Consider the following 22,442-nt stretch of genomic DNA (forward strand, 5'->3'; position numbering starts at 1 on the left):
AAATAGAATTAAAAGTTTTTAAGAACTTTAATCAACACAATGACCAACTATGATTCCAGAGAACTATGATGAACAATGCTACTCCCCTTCTGATAGAGAAGTAAGTAGCTAAAGTGGCTAGTTTCATAGGTAATGGGAAGTTACTTATCAAGGCTTTCTCCAACTTTATATATATATATATATGTATATATATATACATATATATATATTTCCTCAGGGATATTAAATCAAAACAGTTCCCTGTTGTCATAAATATTAATTGTTGGAATGTAATAGGAAATTCACCCAAGACTATCTTCTAAATGTAACATATAAATAGATTTGGAGGCTTTGGGGAAACCTGATATGTCAAATAGTGAATCCTTAAAAGGATAAGTTAAGCATCAGACCATATTTTAATTTCTATAAAACTTATGCTAATTTAAATAGCTTTAGATTTAATTAAAAATGTTTTTGAATGGATAATAATATAACTTGGGTAATTAGCATCAAGTGGCATCTAGAGGACATATTTTAAAGCTAATCTAGAGAATAAAGTTAATTAAGAGTTAGAATAATGCTTTGTGATTATGCTTTGTTTATAAATGCTATAATGTCCAATTTATTATTAAATGAAATTGGTAATTAATGAAAATCAAAGTTATGTTTCCCTTGCTGTTTTCATTAGATTACCTCTCAGATACATTGGCTTTTAGTTGGTGTATGGACTTTCAGGAAAAAAAAGTAGATCTTAACTGATAGGAGATAATTCTGACATTCAATTAGTGGGATGGTACAGTGAGTCTCATCTTGCCTTCCTAACACAGAGACATTTGATGTTCCCTCATATGGGAACATCATTGATTCAATCATATGATTCAAAGTTCTTTGCTCCTCATGATGTAAATATTTCTCTTGTTTTTAGCTACATCTCACAATCTTTTCCATCTCTATGTCCTCAAGTACCAGCCCCTTTTGACTACTGTTTTACCAACCTACACATTTGGCATTTAATAACAATTATACGGTCAAGTATTTATTAAAGGTGCAAAACACTATTCTAGTTCTTATAGGAACTCTGAAACTTAGATTAGTCATGGTCCTACCCTCCATGGAAAGGTGCAAGAATATACAGCTTTCCCTCCTCTACACCTTTGCTTCATTAATCTGTAAAATGGGAATGCTTTCTCCCTTCTATTTGGCCTCCCCCATTTCCACCTGTTATGATCTTGTCTTTCGTTTGTGGTTCAGAGCCTGAGACATGACATCTCCTCTAAGAAATCAAAAGATCATAAGATTTATAAGAACAAAAATAATAGCTAGCATTTATATAGTTCTTTAAGGTTTTTCAAAGCACTTTGCCCACATTACTTCAGTTGATTTGCCTTGCAACAACCACGTGAAATAGGTGTTATTATTACCCCCCCCCCATTTTACAGAATAGGAAACTGAGCCTGAGAAGTTAAGTGATTTGCCCTAAGTTACATAGAGCTACTGAGTATCAGAGACAGAATTCTAACTCAGATCTTTCTGACTGCAAATCCCACACTTAGAGGATCACCAGGAATTCTCTGGGCCAATCTTTTCAATTTATGGATGAAGAAATCAAAACTCAGAGAAGTAAAGAAGCAGACCTGGGATTGAATCCTAGCATCTCCAACTTCAAATTTAGTGTTTTTTTTTATTACATCATATTGCCTTGTATGATTCTTTCCAGTCAAAAATTATCTTTCTTTCTTTGGATTTTGTAACTTGACTATAAAAAAGTTACTTTGTAACTCTTGTGCTGCTAACATATTCTATTCTATTATAGAATTATTGCTTAGTTATTACATTTTTATCTGTCATATTCACCTGATAAATTATTACATCTGTGATGTAGGGACTAGTTCATAATTACCTTTGTTCCCCCCCCCCCCCCCCCCCCCCGCCCAGGAAGAGTGCCTACAAGTAGGCACTTACAATTAACTCTTATAAGAATGAATGAATGCTAAATTAGTCCATTCTTCCCAATCAGTCTTGTTTTCTTTTCCATTTACTTCCAAATATATATATCAAGTAGTTACTTTGTGCAAGACACTGCTAGGCTGCCATTAATATATTTCATACACTTCATCCAAACAAAAACATAAAGGAAAATGGGCTGTCTAAACTTTATGATTAGCAAATGCATTTCTAAGATAATAGCAACTCATTCTGTAACCTTGAGCACTTTTTAAAGATTACCACTTTACATTAGTTTTACAAATTTGTGACCCTCATCATGGGAAATTTGACACATCACAAAGATTGGCATTTCAAGGTTCTCCTACCCAGACAGAGACTTGTAGCTTGAAAGAGATCCGAGAAAGTACATTATTCTACACAGAAAGTAACAAACTCCAGAGAAATATCTTGGCATAAGTGGAAGATTAACTTTAGAATCTGGGGACCTGAGTTCAAGTCTTAGCCCTGATGCTTCAGAGTTATGGAGGCTGAGGCTGTCGCACATGGCTGCCTGTCTTTTCAAGGTCAAGGAGTAATGTGAGTTTATTATCATTGATTCACTCACTTAGTCATTCCTTCCTTCATTTATTCTTACACACACAGTCTTTGGAATTAAACCTCACTCAATGCCATCTCTGACCTTTCCTTGCTGAGTGACTCGAGGTAAATCACTTCAGCTCTTTACTTCCTCATCTCAAAAACTAGGATAGTCTTGCCACTTAACTTGTCTTGAGGGAAATGCTTTGTCAATCCTAAAGGGCTACATGAAGGTGAGCAATTACTTACTAATAATAGCAACTATTACTGTTAATTAACTGCCCACTAAGCCCTGAAAGAAAAACAAAGATCAATAGGACAAGGTCTCCATACTCAAAGGCATTTATAGTCTCATGGGGAAGTGTGACAAAGGAATAGATAATTGCAGTACAAAAAGAGCATTATGAGGACAGAAAGGCAGTTCAATGCTCCAACATAGTAGGTTAGCTGATAACCTTTCATGTTTTAAGTCAATACTGTAGACACCTATAGGAATATAACAGAGGCTTATGAAGACTGCAGTGAGGTAATCTTCTATTTAGTCCAACTATTGAATAGAATTAGAAAAAAATGCACACATTCTCTAATTAAAAAATAAAAGGAGAGGCAGCTTGTTTTAATGGATAAGAGGGACAATCTTGAAGTCAAGAAGACCTTATATGTCACAATTTCTCAGTGCTCAAAGTAATGAATGCTCTAACTCTGTAAGTTGCAGATTAGCTATTGCTTCAGTTTTCCACACTGGAAATTCCCTATGCAGATGAAAATAGCTTTTCTACTCATCCCAAATAAAATTCCAGCTATAAAGGAAATAAAAGGTTCCAAATGAAATTACATAGATATGAGTCTGATCCAGGTAGCAGGGCCAAACTTAGAAGAAGAAAGAAGTCCTCCGTAGTCAAAACTGATCTCATTCAAGTTCCTCTTTATCCAAATCACTTTATCTCTCACTGTCTAAGGCAACTCAAAACTATAAGTATCAGAAGGGGTCAATCTTCATTAGCAGAGGAAATTATCTCACCAAATAGTTTTTTATTCCAATGAAATCACTGGTCTAGATACCTCCCTCCACAAAAAAAAAATACACAGCACCAGTACAGAGACTGGAACATATTAACAAATGTTCTAATAAACATTTTTCTGACTGATTAATTGAAATTTTAAAAATTAAATTTAGGAAGGTGGATAAATGATAGGTAGAGGTAGATGGATAGGAACCTCAGATATTGGGATGAGATATTATAGGACATTGTGAGGCCATTACTGGGAATATTGCTGTCAGTGTGAATTAAAAAATGTTTGTCCTTCAATCTCAAAAAAGATCAAGGAAGGTAATGCCATGACAAGTACATGAATTGAATTTGAATGAAGTGGGGCTGTGCTAAGTCACCAGCCTCACTTTCTCCTCCAGAACATCTGGGATCAGTGACCACATATGATTCATGATGACTGGAGATGGCTCTGGATGTGAGGCAATCAGGGTTAAGTGACTCGCCCAAGTTCACACAACTAATAAGTGTCAAGGATCTTAAGTTGAACTTGAACTCCTGTTCTCCTACTTCAAGGCCACCTAACAGGTACCACTCCATTATGCCACCTAACAAGGACTGGATGGGGCATCTTAGTTGGGGTGTAGCCACACAGATGAAGAACTATCCCACCTATACTTTTCCTATTTTAATTAATTATTCGTACCAAATAAGTTCTAAGGTAAGTGATTTTTGCCTACAAAAGGGGATGGAAATGCTCTCAGGACTCTCTAGATGTTGATATTTTGTTACAAAGCCCTGGTTATCCTATTCATGTTATATCTCCATAAGCTATTCTTTCACCCCAAAAGTTTTTGGTGATTCACTATTCCTTTCCAAGTAAAATTCAAACTCTTTTGTCCATACTATATATCTTTCCAACTTTATTTCACATCATTTCCTTCCATATATACAAACACACAAACACATGCACCATACACACATTTATGCCACATGATATATATAGATATAGATATGTGTGTGTGTGTGTGTGTGTGTGTGTGTGTGTGTTTTAATGGATAGATGGGTGAACAAATGAATGTCCTACAAATATGGGAGGGATTTTGGGTAAAAAATCAAACTTCTACATAATGTATTTGGGATTCAGCAAAACCTAAAATATCCATTGGTTTAATGAGCTTCAGAAGTGGAGGGAGGGAGGTTAATATCTCCCAAGGGCTTTGATGTAAATAGTACACTTGATTCAGTGCAATTCAAGAAACATTTTTAAGCATTCACTATACACAAGGTATTGTGCTTAGACACTATGAAAATATGATGAAGTAGCAAAAGAATGGGGGACATTTGTTAGGGAGAAAACACTCATAGATAAGTAAAAGCAAAATAATGCAGAGGGAAGAAGGATTTACTAACTACTAAAAATATTATGGAAGCTTCTTAGATGAGACACTTGATTGAAAAATCTGAAAGTAGAGATAATAGAATCAATGCAATCCTAACTTGGAGAAATAACTTTACAAAGAAGGTCAAAAATGGAATGTCAAGATAAGAGAGCATCTTAATAATAGCTATCATTTTATAAAGTAATTTATTATAATTTATATTTCATAATTCTCAAGTGATTATATTAACTTTGAGTTAAGTTGAGTAAAGAAACTGAAGCTCAAGGCCATCATGTGACTTGTTTAGGTTCACACAGAAGTAGTCAACTGAGACAGAATTTGAAGTTAGTCTTTCTGATTTGCAATGTGGTATCCAATGCACTATATCACAGGGACATCTAGTAATTCTTCTTGCCTGCAACATAGGGTAGGTGGAGGGAACAATGTGAAATAAGGATGAAGAGTTAGAGTGGAGTTAGATTTTGTGCAGTCCTACATGCTCTTTGAGACAACCATGTGACATAGTGGCTAGAGCACTTGGTTTGAGGTCAAGAAGACTTGAATTCAAATTTAATTTCAGATAATTTCTAACTATGTAATCAGTATTTTCCATTAAAAAAGAGAATTGCAAACCACTCTAGTATCTTTGCCATGAAAAACCCATGAACAGAGGTTCACAGAGTCATGAAGAGTTGGAGACAACTGAAATGACTCAACAAAAAGGAAAAATGCTCTGCCAAGGGATTGTGCATTTTATTTTAAAGACAATGGGGAACCATATGGCAAGATCTGTACATCAGGAAGTTTGTTTTGTTATCTCTGTGGACAATACATTGGAAAAGAGAAAGACTAGATAGAAACTCCACAAATTTCCATTTCCCCTTGTGCCAATACCACCAAACTATTTTAGATATTAGAATGACTTTGAATGGAGAAGTTAGTAGGATGCAGAGCAAGCAGAGTTACAAATTGTGCTCCATTTTGTTTTCTACTTTTCCAAAGCTATACTTTTCTTCCTTTGGTGCACTCTAAAATATGATAAACACTAACTTATGGCATGGAGTTGGAGGATATTTTGTCTCAATCAGTTTACTAGGACAAATATATACTCACTAGTTGCTGCTACTCACCCACAATATTATTGCCTTAAGAAAACATGCCTTTTGGAACACTATTGTTCTGTTAGAAACCAGGAGGGAACAAAATTCAGGGAAGCCTGGAGGGATTTGCATGAACTGATGCTGAGTGAGATGAGCAGAACCAGAAGAACACTGTACACCCTAACAGCAACGTGGGGGTGATGATTAACCTTGATGGACACACTTATTTCATCAATGCAATAGTCAGGAACAATTTGGGGCTGTCTGCAATGGAGAATACCATCTGTATCCAGATAAAGAATTGTGGAGTTTGAACAAAGTTCAAGGACTATTCCCTTTAATTTAGAAAAAAGAATGCTATCTTATTGTCTGATTTTGTTATCTCTTATACTTTATATTTCTTCTTAAAGGATATGATTTCTCTCTCATCACACTCAATTTGGATCAATGTACAACATGGAAACAATGTAAAGCCTGACAAATTGCTTTCTGTGGGGGTGGGGTGGGGGAGAGGGAAGTAATATTGGGGGAAAAATTGTAAGACTCAAAATAAATAAAATCCTTAATTAAAAATTAAAAAAAGAAAATACGTCTTTGTAAAGTATCAAAGCATCATAAAATAGGCATTAATGTTCAGATCTTTCCCTTCTTCTCTCAAGTTGCAAACTGAACTACATGATTTTTATAAACATTCATTTAAAAATTTAAGAAGCAACATATATTTCTTATTCATAAAAATCTATTTCTAGGTGCACTAAAATGAAAATGAGCCAGAAATTCTCTTAGCCTGGGGGAGGGGTGTTGCAGGAGGAGAGGAGGAGTAGGAGGTGCACTTTGAAGATATTTAAACACTCCTCCATTTCTCTATCTATTGAAAACATTTACTTTCTTTAAAATTTAGTTTAGGTCCTCCTTCTCCATGAAGGAATCCCTGATTATTGTAGCTGAAAAAATGATCTTTTCTCCAATTATTTTAAAGCATTTTGTCTTGATTTCTTCTTTACCAACACTACATCATTCTTGTTTATGCAATATGTTCCATCTTTTTCTACTAAATAATAATGTTTTTTAAGGGTAGGATCCTTATGACTTTTAATGTCTTTACCCACAGTACCTAGCACAGTGCTATACCCATAGCAAGTATTTAAGAAATGTTTGTTGAAAAGAAATGAAAACAGATTTGTAATTCATTTCAAACTATGTCCACATATAAGGGCAACAAATAGTTTGATGCTGGATCTGCAGTGAGGAAATACTGGGTCTGAATCCAGCCTCTGACACTTTCTGAGGTATATGATTATGGCTAAGTCACTCAATCTCTGAATCTCAATGTCTTCAGCTATAAAGAGGAAGCATTTTGGTATAGTGAGAGGGAGGGCTTCAGAGCTAGGAGAACTTGAACTCAAGTCCTGTCACTGAAGTATAATGATCATGTGACCATGTGACAATCTCTTGTTTCCACAATCAACTCTATAACTCATAGAAGACTTGAGCATCTTCATGATAAAGAGAGTTTCCCCACTGGGGGTTAATATGATAATGACATCTGAACCAAAAAAAGAAAAAGGAGACTGAATGTTGTGGTAATAGAACTCAGGTTTTATTCCTACTGCTGGGTGAAGTTATGAGGCTTACATGAGATCAGGTATGTAATACACTCCTTGGAAATGTCGACACTATACCCTCTCTTTTAGTTTCAGTGTTGCTTTCTATATTTCTTTTAAAATAAACCTTCAGGTGCTAAAGAGTTTGTAATACAAAAAAGATAATAGGATTACTGAGACCTCAGAGTTTATCCAGTGCAACTTTGTTGTTTTACAGATGAGGAAACAGAGGCCCAAGAAATTTTGATTATGCATTGATATCCTACTGTTAGGTTTCATAAAATACAATGATTATAATATTGCTGATGATAATAGAAGTCTGGGAAGGTCATGACTTATCCATTGACAACATATTATTAAGTTACATCAATTATAATAATACTTATAATACTAATAATGGCAATAAATGGCAATTAAATTGTGTGTGACTTTATCAAGAACTTCATTGAAAGTCAGGTTTACATGGTCTATAGCACCTCCTTGACTAATAAATTCTCTTCTAATTTTAATGCTCTCAGATTCTATGAATCTATAAGACTATAAAATATCACCTGTATATTTTATCTAAGGCTTTAATATGGAATATTTCTTTTCAGGTGAAATCTGTTTTTGTGAATATCACTATTACCTTAGGTTACAATTTTCCCCTCAGAATGATTTCATCTATCTATGTATCTATCTATCTAGATCAAAACAGCCTCATAGAGGTTGGTTTATATATTTAGAGGTTGGTGTTATATTTCTCCAACTTTATAGGAAAAGAGGAAAAAAATGTCAAGTGATGAGCAAGGTCACACAGCTAGTCAGTGGAAGAGTTGGGTCTAGAAGTTGGGTTTCTTGACTCAGCTTCACTGTTCTTTCTATAAAAAAAAGATACTACACCATTCATAACTGACATCAAAACAAGGTTATCCCTTTCCTTGAACACATCAAATCAGCAACAGGATATGTTTGGAGGTACCTCAAAATGCCTGCATCAAATGGCCTGCTTTAAGTGTCTAAAGTCCCCTCTGCCCTCTGGGCTAAGACAATGAAGAATAGTGACAAGATCCAAGATTATCCTTTGAAACGTTAATACATATTACAATACAGTACCCCTTCATTTTGTATTAGAGTCTCTGATTTCCCTGGGAAGAGAACCAGATTTTTAAGGACTGAGATTTGGGACTGATAAGTTTTGATGGGGACAAGATATGACAATCTGGAGCATGTGACACTATGAAGGAGACCAAATAGTCATTCCCAAAGCCTGAGGTAATCTGAGGCTCTAGTAGGCTGAATACTGGACCTTGATTTGAGCACTACTACTTTCCTTTTTACTTCTATTTCCTCTTCATTTACTTCCCTTATTTCCCCATTTCTCTTAGAGCTAGATAGGTTGCTCATGTATCTATACAAACATATGCAAACATACATCTATACATCTTTATAGAATATATTATATTTGCATTTATAAATAGATACATATATACATATTCAGATATAGATATGTAAATGAATATAAATACCAGAACACAACATAACTTGCCTCAAATTTATATTGTTGTAACACAACCTTAAGCCAAGGTTTCTTTTAATTCCTTGGTGTGAAGACAAGAAAACCTTAAGATAGATAGAAGAAAGGATAAAAAGAATGTGGTAGCAAAACAACCACAAAACAATCACAATTACAACCTCCCCTCACCCAAAAAAGCAAACAAATAAGAAGATGTCACTGCTATAACTCTCCTTCCATTTATTTTCCTTACAGGATGACCTGAAATATCCATAAAAGTCATCTCAAACCAATAAAAAGAAACCATTTGTGGTTTTGTACAGAACCAGAGACTGTGAGGGAGAAAGGACTAGAACATGTTACCACTGATGGAAATTTGAAACTTCCCTAGTGTGATTTATCGACAGGCAGATAAAAGCTTTTCATTGCCTGAAAATAAAATTACCTAAGAGACATCTCATCCTAACCTCCACTCACTGAAGGAACATGTGCCTGGGAGCTCATTCAGCTACAGGTTATAAGCATTTCATTGACTTGGGTGAGTAGGAGATTGGTGAAGTAGTCTGTTTCAAGTCCTAGAAGCTTGGGTAATGGCAGGGATATTTATCACAGAGTTTCATTTCCCCATTCCTGAGTAAAAAGTAAATGTTCCTCAACATTGGCAGAGGCAGATGTTCCCAAAGCTCTGACTCTGAAAGAAAAACCTTTTGGAATATAATCCTTAGATGAAAAAAAAAGTGGCAGCAGAGGCAAAACTCATATTGGCTTCAAGACATATGCATAAATAATTGTTTGCATGTGTATGTTCAGGGGAGACCATGTTTTTAAAAAACATATCATAGCAGCATCATTTAAACTATGACCCAAGTATTTGAACACCCCAAATTATTCTTAAGCTTTTCAAAAATCAGACCTTAAAGCTAGCTTGTGACTCATAACATTCCACAGTAACTAATGGCAAGTGCTAAAATCAGTTTGTGCAAAACTGTCTTGCTAAAAGTACCATCATTTCCCCCTTAGGATGATTTTAATACTAGTAAAGGATTTATTCTAATAAGTGGGGGAAGGGGGAATCTGATTTTCTTCATTCATCTTATCATCACAAATAACCTGGAAGGCACTAGCACAGTTTGCCTTTCCCTATACAGATTATCTCTGATTCCAAGCAATAATACTTCTCTGAATCTTTGAGGTTGCTCATGTATCTATGCAAACATATGTAAACATTCATCTATACATATTTATAGAATATATTATATTTACATTTATAAACACATACATATACAGATATAGATATGTAAATGAATATAAATACAAATATACCTATATATCTGCATTTATGTGCATGTATACAAATATATACGTGTATACATGCATGTGTATTTATGTGGGACATGCTATATATAAATATATGTTGCTAGGAAAGAGGGGAAAGAGGGACAAAGACAAAGAGAAACATGCGTATGTAATTTTCCTCTACCAATTTAGATCTGTCATTCATTTTAATTTTTAATTTTAGAGTTGTCATTCTCAGGTTTTTGGGTTTCAGGACAACTTTATACTCTCAAAATTTATTGAGGACCCCTCATCACCTAAGACCTTTTGTTCATGTGGGTTATATCAATCAAAATATTTATCATTTTAGAAATAGAAATGATTTAGTTTTAGTTTTTTTTGTTTTTGTTTTTGCAAGACAGTGGGGTTAAGTGACTTGCCCAAAGTCACACAGCTAAGTAATTATTAAGGTCTGCAGTAACATTTGAACTCAGGCCCTCCTGTCTCCAGGACTGGTGCTCTATCCACTGTGCCACCTAGCTGCCCCCTGAAATGATTTAGTTTTAATATGAAAATAGACCTCCTGAAAAGATTTGCATTGGGGGTGGGGTGATATTTCATACTTGGCTCTTTTAGAGAATTTCTAAGATACTGAGAAATTAAATGATTTGACTGTGATCATCGCACCAGTGTTAACTGGAGGCAAGACTTTTAGGCTCCTCCTGATCCCATGACTGAATCTCTATCCACTGTTCCATAGACCCTTTATGGAAAGCAGAGTAAGGATCACACAATTATAAGTATGGAACTAGAAGAAACCACAGAGGAGATGTAGTTTAACACTTTCATTTCATAAAAAAAGGAAACAAACTGAGGATCAGACAGGTTATGTGACTTGACCATTGACAGGTAGGAAGTGGCAGAGCTAGTATTTGAATCCAGGTCTCTGATTCCAAATGTCACAACTAGCAAGGGAGATAGAACACAGAACATCAGAGTTGAAGAGGACACAGAGCAGGATATATTACACCTGAAGAGAGCTCTAAAGATAGTTGATCCACTTTCCTTGCTTCATAGAGATGCAGAGTATGAAAGCACCCAATCAAGATCACAAAGAGATAATATGAGGCAACACTTGAACTTTAATCACTTTCCACCCTACTTTCTTGTCATCCTCTCTTCTTCAGCTCTCATCGGCATGGCCATTTTGGTATGATGATTCGCTTGTGAGCTTATAAATCAAGGTATTGGCTAGATGATAATTTAAATCTAAAGCTGCTGTTTTTCATGCTCCAGGTAGCTTCAAAGCATATTGTCTTTGGAGTAAAAAAAGGAATGATGAGGACTTGAGTTACTTCTCTGTCATATGTGTACACTATATACATTTTTCACCACCACTGTCCTCTTTGAGCCCAAGCTTTCCATGAACTTATGCATATTCAGGAAAGAATATTCCTCAGATTTCTGACAAGGACTCTTTTGTATCAGCTGTTCTTATCATAGCACATTAGCAGATATCTTTTCAAGAGTCTAAATGTGACTACTGACTGATAATCAATAGGAATCACACCAATGGGAGCTCATGAGAGACTATTCCAGAAGCCTCAGGATCTTTGGATTAGAACCGGAAGATACCTTAGAATTCTTCTTGTCTAACACCTTCATTTTATAGATAAGGAAAATGAAGAGAGGTCAAGTAACCAACTCAATGTCACAAAATTATTAAGAGCAAAAGTCATATCTGAAGTCAGGTTTGACTCCATCTCCTATAAACTTTTTTTTTTTAGATTTTTCAAGGCAATGGGGTTAAGTGGCTTGCCCAAGGCCTCATGGCTAGGTAATCATTAAGTGTCTGTGGTCAGATTTGAAGCCAGGTACTCCTGACTCCAAGGCCGGTGCTCTATTCACTGTCCTATAAACGTTTAATTGTACTATGATACCCCTCATTACAACCTATCTTCCTCTACAGCAGTTCAGAGTTGAAAAATCCTTTATGATCTAGTATGGATAAAGGCAAACAGGACCTTAGACATCATGTCATCCAATCTGTCTCACTGCATGATGAAGAAACTAAGGCCCAGAAATAGGTGTCTAAATTATCAAAGATCACATAGAGAACAAAAACCCAGATTCAATGATGCCATAACAATTGTTCTTCTCATTATGCCAAATTGTTTAATTGTACTTACTCATTTTATACCCTTAACACAGGAAATCTTTCCTGGTACCTTGGTACTGCAGAAATCTCCCTGGCTTCCCTTAATCAGATAGTTCAATCCCATATATTCCTAAATTCCCATTTTTACCTCTCTTTTCCTTTCCATTTTAAAAGAGCACTCATGGATCACACCTTACCTAAGACTCTTAATCTTTCTGCTCCAACTACCACTTCATTGTCATCTGCAGAAAACAGCAACTTTCCATCGACAGTTTTCACCTCAAATTTTTTGCCATAAGCTTCTACTGCTTTGGGACCTAGATTGGGCATGGGAAATGGAAAGAGAAGAAAAATAAATTTCGATTACATATCAAGTAAATTTACCTTTTCATTAAAAAGAAAAAAGCAAGATAATATCTGGGTAGCTAACATGAACTCTATCAAGTAAAGATTCCCATAAGACACACAAAAGCCATTTACAATGTTTTATAGTCATACCTTATATGTTAGAATAAAAATCTATGTGCAGATGTAAACTATTCCCAGGCTATTCAGTATTAAGTTTGTTCACTGTGAGAAGTTATGTGAACTCTCTAGAATCTTAAAAAAACAATATGGATTTTTCTCTCTCTTTAGTTGATTTGGATTTAATATGACCCGACAGCACAGTGATGGACAAAACTGCCATTTTTGGTAGGGTTTATTTGTAAGGCAGTGAGATTAAGAGGCTTGCCCAAGATCACACAGCTAGATAAATATTAAGTGGATTTGAACTCAAGTCCTCCTGACTCCAGGGCCGTTGCTCTATCAAAACTGCAATTTAAGATTCCCTCTAATTCTAAAATTTTCTGATTCAGTCCAGGGACTGAAAGTCAGGCACTTGAAGAATCTTTTTGTACTTTCACATCTTTCAAATCTGTTAAAAATGTTCAAGAATATCAGCTTCCTTTAGAGGTTCAATATAGGGCCTAAATACATGGGCAACTTTTAAAACCTGGAAAATATTTGGCTACTTAGAGAATTTATTCTGATTTACTGTTACCTAATCTATTTTGTCCAAAAGATCAACTCTGTATAGATCCATGAAGGGTTCCTGTCCATGTTATCAGCTCAATTTGCATACTTAGCTTCTTTGTCCAATAAGAAATCAAAACTTATCTTTCACTATATGGGAATTTAAAATCAGGGCCACTTTCCAGAGCAAAGATGAAATACAATAGAAAGAGGGAAGATGACAATTTGATGGCCTTTTATTAGACCAATTAAGTGAATACTTGCAGTATAAAAAAGAGGAAAGTGAAGTCCAGAGAGGGACAACGTAAATTATTGATAAAACAATGTCCATCATCTAGGGATCTGGATTCCCAATGTCAGTACACATTCCATTAAAGCACATTGCCATCACATTAGAAACAATGGCATAGACTTAAATCTCCAGCTCTCAAAAGAAATTGATGGATTTCTCCCACCTTCTACTCTCATCCCCATTTCCTTCTGAACAGACAGCTACTGCCTAGGTATCCTGGAATTGCACATTACCTTTGCCAGAGTTTTATTAGTGAGAGGAATTTAATACCCCCCATCCCCATTTCTTCCTCATTCCTATTTAATTCAGAAGGCAAATGGTTGGTTCCTGGCTCTTCCAAAGAACAAGTTTAATTCCTATGGAGATATTTTGGGTATAAGCCCCTTGAGCTAACTACACCCAGAAGCTTGCTGACTTGAGGCCTGTCTGATAGTCACGGAGGAGAAAAACTCTAAATTATTTCACTGTACTCAGAGTGCAGGACACAATTAAGTTATCTTCCTTTTAAGGGGTTCCCAGAGCTCACAATGGAATTTACCAAGGGCCAGCACTATCTGAGTGTTTAAAGCTCAGCACTTGGCAGCATTGGCTGAGATCGTGCAGTGTAGCTTCTGGCTCAATAATATGGAAGGCTTGTCCTTTTGTTTGCTTCCCTCACAGCTGCCAAACGTCCCCAGTTGATCTAAACATGGTTGGAATTTTAAAGATGGAATCTAGAGGGAAAGGCAAAGGGAATGGAAAAATGCCCAGGAGAAAGAATATTCACTGGGTTAACTCCATGTCTAAGTCCCACACTGGGACTAGAAAATCAGCATTCTAAGGTGGCAGATAAAGTTGGCTGTCTGTGCATGCCTGCATCCCTAAAGAGCTCCCTACTAAGCATCAGAATGAATATTTAATCAAGGAAGAGTGTGGAATCCTGATCTGCCAGCCCCAACTTGTCAACACATGACTTCAAAATACTTGTATATGAATAGAAAACAGCTGCCCAAGTCCTACTCCTCTACCTCTATCATCATCCCCTATGTGACTGATATCTTGAACCCCTTCCTCAAGGAAATCTAGTGCCCTTAATGCTTGATAGGGATTCCAGGCTTTGAGCCTCTATTAATTTCATATTTTAGCTATTTTCTGCATTAAAATTTGTCATTGTGGGCTGGCCTGGCAACCTATTTTTCATTTTGACTTGTACAGCACATCTATACTTTGGGGACTGTTGATATTCTTCTCCCTTGCCAGGTCAAATCTCTCTCTTCAGAAGATAATAGTGATCTGATAGCCTAGGCTCACCAAGTTTGAAAGTTGGCAGAGCCTATTGAGATGTTCTAGTTCAAGTTCTTTTCATCTCAGAAGAGGAAGCAAAGGCCTTGAAAGGGAAGGTGACTTGTCTAAGGCATCAAAAGCAGGGTTTGATTCTAGAACTTCTGACTCCAGAAACTCTGACTCCAAATCCAGGGCTCTTACCATGATTTTGCTTTCTCAGACAAGGGAACATTTTTTAATAACACAAGGTCATAGGAATTATCTATGAGGACCCTGGCCTGCTCTCTGTGTGCACAGCATAATAAAGGACGAAACTGGTCAGACAGTAGGCTTGGATTTTGCACTTTTGTTTTCATCCAGAACCAAATCAGGATCCTACCCATCAGCTTTCCCAGAAAATACCTAAAAAGGTTCATGCTGGAGTTGGACATTTTGGCCATTAAGCATCTTGTGAGGCTCATGTGGATATCAGCAAGCCCTAACTTCCATCCTCATCTGTAGTAGTCATAAAATGACAGAGGGAAAGACAAAGAGGGAGGGAAAGGAGAGGGGGAGAGAGAGAGAGAGAGAAGGGAAGGGGGAAGGGGGAAGTGGAAACAAAGATAGACTTAGAAAGACAGAGATAGAATAGAGAGAGAAGGGAGGGAAGGGGAGAGAGAGAGAGAGAGAGAGAGAGAGAGAGGAGAGAGAGAGAGAGAGAGAGAGAGAGAGAGAGAGAGAGAGAGAGAGTGTGTTTTGGTAGTCTCAGCTTTATCAAAGCTGGCTCATTCAAGGAAACCAAATATTCCATTGCAAATAAATGGCAAATGATCAACAGGCTAAACAATTCCCTTTCAAATGTAGGAATCTGGGAGCTAGAGGTTGGATTTATTTCCCTCCTTGAGGCAATTTTCACACACACGCTTAAATCATTGCTTACTGAAGCTGTTTATTTAATTATTTAGCATTGTGACTGCCAGCCAGATGTTATATAAGTGAGGCCGACAATCCAATCTAACATAGAAACAACATGTTTATGGATTACAGGCTCTGCCATTCAGCAATTCTGCCAATCCCTCAGTCCCTCAGTCTGTGGAGGATGCAAGTCTTTAACATACCCATCCTTAAAATATACTCCAAACCTCCTGAAGGCTGTGACTTTCTCAAACTGTAGCCTCAAGCTTAAAATGATGTATGGAAATGGATTTTTCTTTCAGTGGTAGAGGGGCATCTGACCAATGAAAGGCAACTGCTTCCCTTTAGCTTGGGTTAATTTGTGTTAATTCCAGATGTTTCCATCAGGGTAAGGTTTTGGGACATTTGGACAAATGCTTCTCCAAATGGAAATGTTCATCTGTGTGTTTTTTTGCCTAACTCTCAAACTGAGCAGCCAGTGTTTTCTCCCTGGTTGTATAATTTTATTCTAGAAGGATAGGATGGCTTCTCCCCCCCCCCCCCATTTTCTTTCCTTTGCTCTCAGCACTACACCCTGCAGAATGCTGGCTGCTTGTTACTGAGTATAAATTGCATGGCCCAACCAGTTATATCATTTGTCCTGATTACCATTACCCCATGGTCTGTGTTTATTACTCCAATTGTTATCGCTAATAATAAACCAATTCCCTGTTCACATTTTGGGAATATGATGGAAAACACTAGGGAGTTGTTTCCTTCTATACAACTTTCATGTGGCCAGTGGCTATGGTAGAGAGAAGTATTCCAAAGCATATATTCTGTTTGACTTAAACAATTTACACTGTATGCTCTTAACAGATGATAGTCTAGTCCCAGTTTCTTCCACAGATTGGTAATACACTTCCTTCCTTACCTGTGATAAGCTGAGTAAGAACTTTAGTCTGGTCATTGAGTATGTTCACTGTAACATTTCTGGCAGATTTGAAGTACAGTGGATTGCCCTACAATAAGAGCACAAGAGAAAAACATGTGAAAATGGTCCCAGACTCCCCAGCAGAAAACAACAGCCCTTGTTTGTGAATAGTCTGTGGTTTGCATAGAGCCTAACACAAATCTGGTATCCTCATACTTTGCAAAACCAGACTGTGAAGCATTCCCCACTTTTAGAAGTGAAATGGCCTTCACCCTGGCAGTAAATTGCCCTACTCCCCCATTTGTCACCATGGGAACTCAGGAAACAGAACAAATGCCTGTTGATAAGTCATTTAAGTCTCCATCTATATAGAGCTGACTCTAGAATATGCCTTTTTCCACCTTACTTTAGGGTTTTGGAACTTATCAATCATTATTGTAAACCTACTAGATTTTATATATAGATATATACATACATACATACTATATATCTGTAGATATATATGTATTTGTGTGTGTGTGTGTGTGTGTGTGTGTGTGTGTGTGTGTGTGTGTGTGTGTATTAAGCGATAGGATGCAAGTCCAGGTCTTCCTGACTGTTTACCACACAAATCAACCATACAACACTGTTTCTGTGGTCCATCCCTGAGATAACACACATGAGAGTGGTCATGCTGCACAATGATCAATATTGGGTGTGTGATACTGATACTCTTGGTCTTGCCATCTCACCTTTCCTGCCTTAAAATTATCTTAAAAGAACAAACTCTCTCTCAGTCTCAGTTTTTCTCATCTGTAAAATGAGAATAATAATAATAGTACCTTCATCCCATGGATTGGTCAATTCAGCCTATGAAAAAATTGATAGGTCAGTGAGAATAAATGGATTTTGTCTGCTCTTTGTTTTGGATAGTAAGCTGCATGCAAGTACAAATCAACAAATCTTGATATTGTAAACATCCAGGGTATAGTCACTAACTACTAATGGATAAGACAATAAAGGTGATATGATGTGGATATTAGCAATAGCATGCAGAGGAAAAAAAAGTTATGTTCTTCTAAGTAAAAATTCATCAACCACTTTTTAACCAGTCATGGGTATCAATAAGCCGTTGGTTAGCTCCAAAATGTTTTTTTGAATTTAAGTTATTCTATGTTGGCCACAACTATCTAGGAAGGAAGAGATTTTTAGGGGTGAGGTATAGGACAATGCTGCCACTGTTGAGGTAATATTTAAGTTGGGCAAGCTTAATCTCATTGTGTTCAGATTGCTTTGCAAATTCTACATGCAGCATCTGGTCCCTATTTATAATTTGGATATTCTAGCAGCCAACACAATTTATAATGTACCAATTCATATATGTGCAAAGGAGCATTAAATCACTCAGGTGTTTTCATGTTTAATGTGAGAATTCTCCCTCTCTTTCTCTTTTCCCTTAAATTTTACCAAAGCTGCATCTCTGATGAGCAATAGCAGGTCAAATACTTTTATTCTTGGACAACAAGAAGAAAGTGGTTAAAGGAAAGAATGTGTCAGAGTTTGTGAATAAACCAGACAATTTTACTTCTTATAACCTATGTGATTTTGGGTGAGTGACTGTACCTCTTTCCATTTCTTGTTTCCTCATCTCCATCCTGAGGATTTTTCAAGGATTTGTGAATTCTTGGGAGTTTTGCCTTTATATGCATTGCCTGATCCTGACACAGCTTTCTTCTTTCCTTCTTTCTTTCTTCCCTCCTTCCTTCATTCTTTCCTTCTTTCCATCCTTCCTTCCCTCCCCCCTTCTTTCTTCTTCTTCTCCTTCCTTCCTTCCTTCCCTACTTTGTTCTTTCCCTCCTTCCTTCCTTCCTTCCTTCCTTCCTTTCTTCCTTCCTTTATTCTCCCCCTCCTTTCCTCTTCCTGACACCCCATTAAGTTTTTTCTTCCCCTTTTAGAATGTAAGCTTCTTGAGAGAGGGCCTATCTTGTTTTCTTGTTTTGGGATCCATAGCACTTAGTACAGTGCCTAACACATTGTAAGCATTTAGTCAGTGGCCTATATAATTTATCATCTGGAAAATAATGCTGAAAAATCAAATGACCTCAAGTCTTTTCCAGCTCTAGTTCCCTAGATACAGTCTTATATTTTTGCAAATAACTCCCAAAAGGTCACCAGAATTGATGAAGATTCATTTTGTGAAACTATTTTTGAACTAGATTGAGTTAGTCTGTATTTTTTTATGATATTACACTTGAGGCAGGCTAGTCTTGATGGGCTTTATTAAATTTAATGGTTCAACTCTGAAGTCTGGCTAATCAAACCTTTTGTATTTAATGGGTACTTGGCATCCAGCAACCCTTCCACACTGAAAATCAAGGACAGAGTATCAAGTTACATGTTAGGTCACTTGTACCTTTCAAGGCAGCATAGGACGTTAAAGGGTCAGAAATAGTGTCAATGCGCGCGCGTGCGCGTGCATGTGTGTGTGTGTGTGTGTGTGTGTGTGTGTGTGTGTGTGTGTGTGTGTGGTTAGTTTCTTTGGTTTTACCCCAAGACAAGTGCAGCAGGGAACTAATTTTGCAAAGAGATAATGACCAATAAGAATTGAACTGATTTCTACTACTACATGGGAATGACAGGGCAAAGAGAAAAAAGATGGTCTCACTATAGTTGGATGTCAGGACACAGAGAGGATAGGATGACTATCCATATAAGGAGTAGCAACTATTGTCACAACCCTCGGGCGGTGGAGAGAACATTTGTTTTGGAATTGTTAATAACATAAAGGGCTAACATTTATGAAGGGCTTATTATGTGTAGACAATATGTTAGGTTACACTTATCCCATTTAGTCCTCACAACAACCCTGGAAGACAGTTATTTTTATTATCATTCTCATTTTTCAGAAGAAGAAACTGAAACAAACAGGGTAATCCCAAGTGACTTGTTCAGAGACACACATAGCTAAAAAGTGTGTGAAGTCTGAATTTGAACTCAGGTTTTCCTGACTCCAAGTCCTGTGCTCTAATGATTCTGCCACCTCCCTAGGTGGCTGGGTTAGAATTCTGGTTTTGCTCCTGACTATCTATGTGGCTTTGAATAAATCACTTCAACCTTCCAGACTTCAGTTTATGTATCTATGATCTGGAAATATAAATACCTGCACTTTCTGTCATAAAAGATTTTTTGAGAGTAAAGTCTAAAAGTTCTCTAGTAATGAGACTTCACTTTCATTATTATTTCAACTTTCCTTAGTTGTCCTAAGGTAAAGACCCAGCCAAAGTTCGAGGCTGTTTTCTGTGTTTACTATTGTGGGCATGGGTCCCACAACATGCTTCTGATGTGAGCAGCAGCTCCCCCAACTCATCCACTCTGAAGCAGTGAGCCAGATATTTCATTGGTTCAGATTAGCACAGATATTTTTAAAAACTGGAAATTGAGTATATTTTTATTAGTCTGCTGGGAAAGAGAAAAAGCATTTAATGAAATACTAGCATACATTTCCATAACTGTCCATTAGGAAATTACTTTCAGTCTAAAAAAATCCATCTCCCTTCACCCCACATTGTTTCAGGCAGTGTTTAGTAGATTAAAAATATTTTAAACTGTGAATTAGAATTTAGGAAAGTCTTACCTTTGAAATATGAATAGAGTGAGCAAATGGGGTAAGAGGCAATTAATTGTCCTATCTTTAAGCTGCTGTGAGAGCCAAGATAAGTATAATAGGAAGAGCCTTGGACTGGGAGTCAGGAGATCTGGGTTTTAATCCCACTCAAATTAGTTTATGATCTTGAAAAAGGCATTGCTTTCTCTATGTCTCAGTTTTTTCCTTCTGTAAAATGAAAGTGTTCCATAAGAAGAACTCTAACTTCTTCTAGATCTAGTTCAATGTTCCAGGACAGTGGTACTCAAACCATGGACTTAGGTTTGGGTCCACATTCCTTGCAAAGATTACAAGGAATTTATACATGCAAAACAAGTACTGACATTTTCATCTTTATCTCCAATAAGGTATATGATGTGACCCAATATAGAAAACAAGCAAACATAATTCTGGAGATTAAATAGTGCCATTTACAGATATGTGTTGTTACTTTAAATATGTATGTAAGATACTGTCGTGATTAATAAATTTTTACTGTTATTATTTAGGAATTTCAGCCATGTTTGACTATATTTTGGGGCTTGTTTTTTGCAGCTACTGGAGTAGTTTGCCATTTTCTTCTTCAGTACATTTTGCAGAAGAAGAACTGAGGCAAGCAGGGTTAAGTGACTTGTCCAGCTACTAAGTGACTGAGGCAGAATTTGAACTCAGGTCCTCCTGACTCCACTGTTTGCATTTTAACTACTGTTAATCTAACTGCCCTAAAAACAAATTCATTTAAAAATGTACTGCATATATAGAAGCTTATTGTTATCGTATATTTTCGCAATTAGCAGATATTTGAAGTACAACTACTGTCATATGGAATTCTTTGAATATTTCTAATGTTAAAAAGTAATCTTGCAACTGGAAAAGGTTGGGAAGCACTGTCCTAAGTTCCTTCTAGAGTAGCTCTGATATATGTTCTAACATCTCTCCCTACTGTATCTTTCTGGATTCAGAAGTACCCTTCCAGCTTTGGGTTTTACATTCTAATATCTCTTCCAGCTCTGACATTCTGTGTTCTATTTCTCCTTCTAACTTTGACACTCTTTTAGGTTTCCTTCCAGGTCTGCATTCTATGTTTTAAAGTCATTTTCAGCTCTGACATTTTGTGATCTAAACCCCATTCTAGCTTTGACACTGTATTGCGAAGCCTCCTTCCAGTTATGACATTTTCTGAGTTCTCCAGCCTCTTTTCATCTCTGACTGTATTTTGGCAGAGTTTCTGTATTTCCAAATCGGCTGCTTCACCCCTTTCTTTCAAAGTCTGATGTTTTTAAATGCTATACACATGCCTTGAATATAATTCAAAGGGCTCTGGAAGTTCTTCCCTCCTGCAAAAGAGGAATTATGTCTAGATGAGAAGCTCATAACTGCTTTGCTCAATATTTATGTCAGGAGATAAAATAAAAAAAAACACCCTTTCCTTTTTATTACTATTTCCCAATAACATAGTATGACATTAATTGTTCTAATGCTCTGAGTTCCAGGGAAACAGAATCAATACAGCATCATCACGTTAATAAAGGGCTAATAATACACAATGCAGACTGGGATGTTTAGCTCACATTACTCTAATGTTCTCATATATTTTACACTTCAACTCATTAGTTTGTTCCACCAAGTCCTCATCTTAGAGAGGAAGGAGTAATATGAATAAGTCATCTTGCTACGAAGCAAGTTTATGTTTCCAATTTGAACAATAGATTTGTCCGCTAGGAAGAAAGCTTTGCACAGATGATGGATACACGAAGCCACCCACTGCAGCTCGGTAAATGTACTTTTCGTTTCACAGTCTGGCTCTGTCTTCAGAGACTGATCTAGTGAAACAAAAGCCAGGCAAAATAGATTTCAGTATCTTTACAGGATTGCAACAACCAGAGGAGAGACAGTTCCCATCTTTGTCTCAGACAATCTCTTTCTTGGTACATGTGGG

The 22,442-nt window shown here is 36.7% G+C and overlaps 1 protein-coding gene across 7 annotated transcripts in view; it reads right to left on the reverse strand.

The window, feature by feature from the left end:
• SGCD (sarcoglycan delta) overlaps positions 1 to 22,442 on the reverse strand; it is a 1,459,164-nt gene that overhangs the window by 154,760 nt on the left and 1,281,962 nt on the right. For all 7 annotated transcript variants that reach the window (XM_074212535.1, XM_074212534.1, XM_074212532.1 and 4 more), the window contains 2 exons: positions 16,882 to 16,969; positions 12,703 to 12,822 (listed from right to left, as the gene is read on the reverse strand). In XM_074212535.1, the coding sequence (XP_074068636.1) occupies positions 12,703 to 12,822; positions 16,882 to 16,969 (208 nt within the window). The remainder of the gene's footprint in view (positions 1 to 12,702; positions 12,823 to 16,881; positions 16,970 to 22,442) is intronic.

The sequence above is a fragment of the Macrotis lagotis genome, chromosome 1, assembly GCF_037893015.1.
Source record: "Macrotis lagotis isolate mMagLag1 chromosome 1, bilby.v1.9.chrom.fasta, whole genome shotgun sequence".
Classification (NCBI taxonomy): Eukaryota; Metazoa; Chordata; class Mammalia; order Peramelemorphia; family Peramelidae; genus Macrotis; species Macrotis lagotis.